The 4,086-nt window shown below is 37.6% G+C and overlaps 1 protein-coding gene across 1 annotated transcript; it reads right to left on the reverse strand.

Moving 5' to 3' along the window:
• Nucleotides 1-211: 211 nt before the first annotated feature.
• Nucleotides 212-3,054, reverse strand: LOC133872241 (uncharacterized). The gene is made up of 6 exons (XM_062309697.1): nt 2,825-3,054; nt 2,641-2,691; nt 2,120-2,171; nt 1,988-2,046; nt 1,798-1,843; nt 212-604 (listed from the first exon to the last, which is right to left on the reverse strand). Exons 1-6 carry the CDS (start codon nt 2,948-2,950, stop codon nt 462-464), a joined length of 477 nt encoding a protein of 158 aa, XP_062165681.1. The 5' UTR covers nt 2,951-3,054; the 3' UTR covers nt 212-461.
• Nucleotides 3,055-4,086: the final 1,032 nt, after the last annotated feature.

Consider the following 4,086-nt stretch of genomic DNA (forward strand, 5'->3'; position numbering starts at 1 on the left):
TCCTAGGTTTTAATATTATACATCAAATAGTAGTGCTGGTGGCATCTATTGTCTCATTATTGTTTATAAGACATCAAGAGACATACTAGAATCAGTTTTTCCATAATTGATGCATAGAGCACGGATTGAACAGTTCAGCATGTTATGTGATGTAATCAGAAGAAGTTATCTTCAACCTACATCACCCACCTCAAGACAACGTATCCAACTATTCAACCAATTGTAAGTTAAAGTTTATAAAATCATCTTGATAAAATTATCATCATTTTTATTCTAACATGGATTCCACCAAAGCCAAGCAATACTTTATGAAAAAAAAAAAAAAGAAGGTAAAAATAAAGAGTCAAACAAGAAAAGAACAACGTTCACCATCTACGAGTTCATGCATGTATAACCACAAACATATTATTGCTTACAAAATTGGATAAAGCAGACTTCTTAATATGTGCACCTGCAAGAAATCATCGAAGCCTTTCTTGCCGAGTCTGGGTAGCATTGGCCTCTTCAATATGACGGGTGAGAAGTGATACCCCATAATGAGAGGCACTTGAGGCGGCATAATAGGATGTCACTGTGAGTTGAGTAAACTTTGGAAGCGCATAACCTACAATAGCAGAAGAGTCAAACATAACACCTTGTATCCTTTATCTTCAAATATATTTTAACTTATTCATATTTTCTCTGATAAGTTATTTTTAGCTGCCTTGCATTGACAGCAGAATTTTCCATAACAAGAGGTCTCATGCCTGCTAAGAGCTCCACCTTCTCACTCCCTGTGCATAACCCTCATTCACCGGCCAGAGCCTCCACTTGGAGATGAGAAATGCTAGAAATGCACCCCTCATCCCCCCTTTGTCTCCCCCTTTTCCTTAAAAAAATTGATTTTAAGGAAAAAGTTGTCTCTGATGTCACATCAGAGACAACTTTTTCCTTAAAACCAATTTTTTTATTATAAAGGGAGGATGAGAGGGGGATGAGGGATGCATGTGTAGCATGGTTCCTTGGAGATATGTTCAAACATACTTCCTTTTGAACTCACATTCTTTTTTCTTTTTTTAAGTTAATGAAATATCATTTAAAGCGCAAAAACCGTAACTCAAGTACACAAAAAGTATACAGGAGAAACATCTAGCTAGAAATAGAGAACAAGTCAAGACCTTTTGAACTCACATTCTAAAACCATATATTACCCAAAGGCTAACCAGGGGGTACTGATCACAAATATCAGCAACCCACCCCGCTAGGATACAGCTAACAACAGCTTGGGCTAGCTTCTTTTAAGTAAAAGTATCCCTAAACCATCACTTTTCACGGTTTGATTGCAGCTTAACCATATGAATGAGTAGTACTCGTGGGAAATCAGCTTTTAAGAGACTATGACAATATTCCTAGAAACAACATTTGCAATACAGAGAGTGAAAGAGATTGTATTATGCATCAAACTCGAGGCAAATTTGAGAACCCATTTAAGAATGGAACTGAAATCATAATTAATCGCCCCCAGCTAACAAGCTCCTTCCAGCTTGGGCTAGCTTCTTTTAAGTAAAAGTATCCCTAAACCATCACTTTTCACAGTTTGATTGCAGCTTAACGATATGAATGAGTAGTACTCGTGGGAAATCAGCCTTTAAGAGACTATGACAATATTCCTAGAAACAACATTTGCAATACAGAGAGTGAAAGAGATTGTATTATGCATCAAACTCGAGGCAAATTTGAGAACCCATTTAAGAATGGAACTGAAATCATAATTAATCGCCCCCATTTGAACCTTAGTAAAGAAGGGAACATCCTTACCTCCAAATGCAGCACTGGCGCCAGAAAAGAGTAGCAGCGGAGGAAGCTGTGAACAAAGAAAGACAATGAAGCAAAGTGAGCTAAAACATATTTACATGCAAGTTAACAGACAGATCTTCTACAAAAAGTGGAAGAATAACTGATAAGTCATCTTTTAAATTAGAAAAACAAACAAGTAAATGAGATCTACCCCAACTAGAAAAGGAAGCCACTTTGGTCCCTTCACACGATTTTGAAGGTATGGGATACCTGAAATCAAAGAAAACTAAGCAATTTGTATACATAAGTCAAACTTCGTAAATAGGAAAGAACACAAATATACCTGTATTGAAACCATGAACTGCACTAAGCATCGCACCAATACCTGTTCCAGCCTAGTTAACAGAAAACAACACAAAGAGTTAAGCAGTAAAATTACTCATACAACTACACACGTTTGCACTATCACATATACCCATCACATTAACCACTAGACTCCACTCGTGATTTTAGTCCATACACTACTAAGCTAGCAGGAACACACCGTTTCCTGCCAAGTTTATCGGTGCTCAAATCATTTAACATGCAAGAACATTAACTCAACCGCAGAATTACTCCAGAAAGTTACATAGGCAATTATATGAAGACAGATTATTCAAAAAATTTAGAAGCAACGATACCACTGGGACAAACAAAAATCTCATAACTTTAAAAACCCGATTCATATTTAGTAATTCATACTTTTTTACTCGGGAACATGAAGTCCATTCCACAAGAATTCATCCAAAAGGCACTTCTCAATCAAACATAAACCAATAAAACTGTTGAAGAAAATCAACCGAGAGGAGAAGAGAATAAACTGACCACAGCAGTGGCGTCGTGTAGGACTGAAGTGATGGTCCATTCACCCTTTACCTGAATCATCAAACCAAAACAAAAAAAAAAAAACAAGAAAATTTACGTAAGAGTAAAATCATCAAACAGGTCATAGGCATTGTACTCGGAAAACAAAGGGGACAAACGTGAGAGAGAGCGTGTGAGGGCGTACGGAATTAGGGATTACGAGGGAGAGACAGCGAGGGCAGCGAGGCGAGCCAAGGCCGGGGTTGATGGTAGGGTCGTGGTAGAGATTGCCGCTCCTTAGCTTCTCTTCGTACACCTCTCTCGTCCCCATAATGTTTATCCCAACTCTTCCCAATTACGCGCACGCATGTACTCTCAGAGAGAAGCCTAGCCGAGACTCAAAAGACTCAAGAGTGGAGGTCAATATACACGTGGCCGGACATCGAACTGCATATTTGTAATATAAACGAAAATTCTTTTAGATCTCAATCCTTAATTTTTAAATTAAATAATTAAAAATTTATCATATTAAAGGTATGGACATGGACAATGAGAATACATTATATAAGGATGGACGGTAAATCTCCCGTTTTACAGAAACCAATTATAAGTGAACAAGTCATCAAAAACCAAAAAATACAATAAATATGAAAACACAAAATATCTTTAAAACAATTAAATAATGACAATTTATAGACATTTCACTGGAATACGGTGGCTTTGGGTGGTGGTCTTCGACAGATTCCGGCGGTGGCTTTTGGCGGATTCCGACGGCTGGGTGGTTGTCTTTTTCCATTGATTTTTTCTTTTCTTAGTTTTCTTGGTAGATCTGGTGAGGTGATGGGGTCTTTGCAAGTAAGAAAAACTCAAAAATTGCTCTTTTGTCCATTGATTTTGTTTTCTTGACAGATCCAGCCAAACGCCAACACCGGAATCCACGGAGTCACTATCGGAATACACTAAAGTCCACAGCCGTAATCCGCTAGCCTTTTGGAGCTTGTTCTTGTCAAGGAGTGTTGATAGGTAGTTGAGAATCTCAAATTTGGAGTTGGAAAAGATTGTGAATGATTAATTCCTATGAGTTTTTGAGTTTGGGAGGGTGAGGGAGAACATGGGTTTGACTGTTTTGGAAAAGAGCTTGTGAAGATCATTGATGGTAGTGGTGCGGAGCTAAGAGGAATGAAGATTGAAGAATGGAAGATAGACGAGCACATAGTCGTGGTGGCAGTAATATTTGACTGGTTTGGATGGCTGGTTTGGCGGAAAGATCCCGTGTTTTCATCTTATTATTTTGTTAAAGTATTTTTTTGATGTGTCAAATTTCTACTAGAGGCTGTAAAAGCAATGTTTTACAACCAATCTTTATAGAAGGGGCTCTCTAGTCAAATTCTATTCTATTAAAGATGCTCTAACATATTGAAATGCACATGCAAATCATCATTATATATATATTGAAGAATTACTGAA

Source organism: Alnus glutinosa, chromosome 7 (assembly GCF_958979055.1).
Source record: "Alnus glutinosa chromosome 7, dhAlnGlut1.1, whole genome shotgun sequence".
Taxonomy (NCBI): Eukaryota; Viridiplantae; Streptophyta; class Magnoliopsida; order Fagales; family Betulaceae; genus Alnus; species Alnus glutinosa.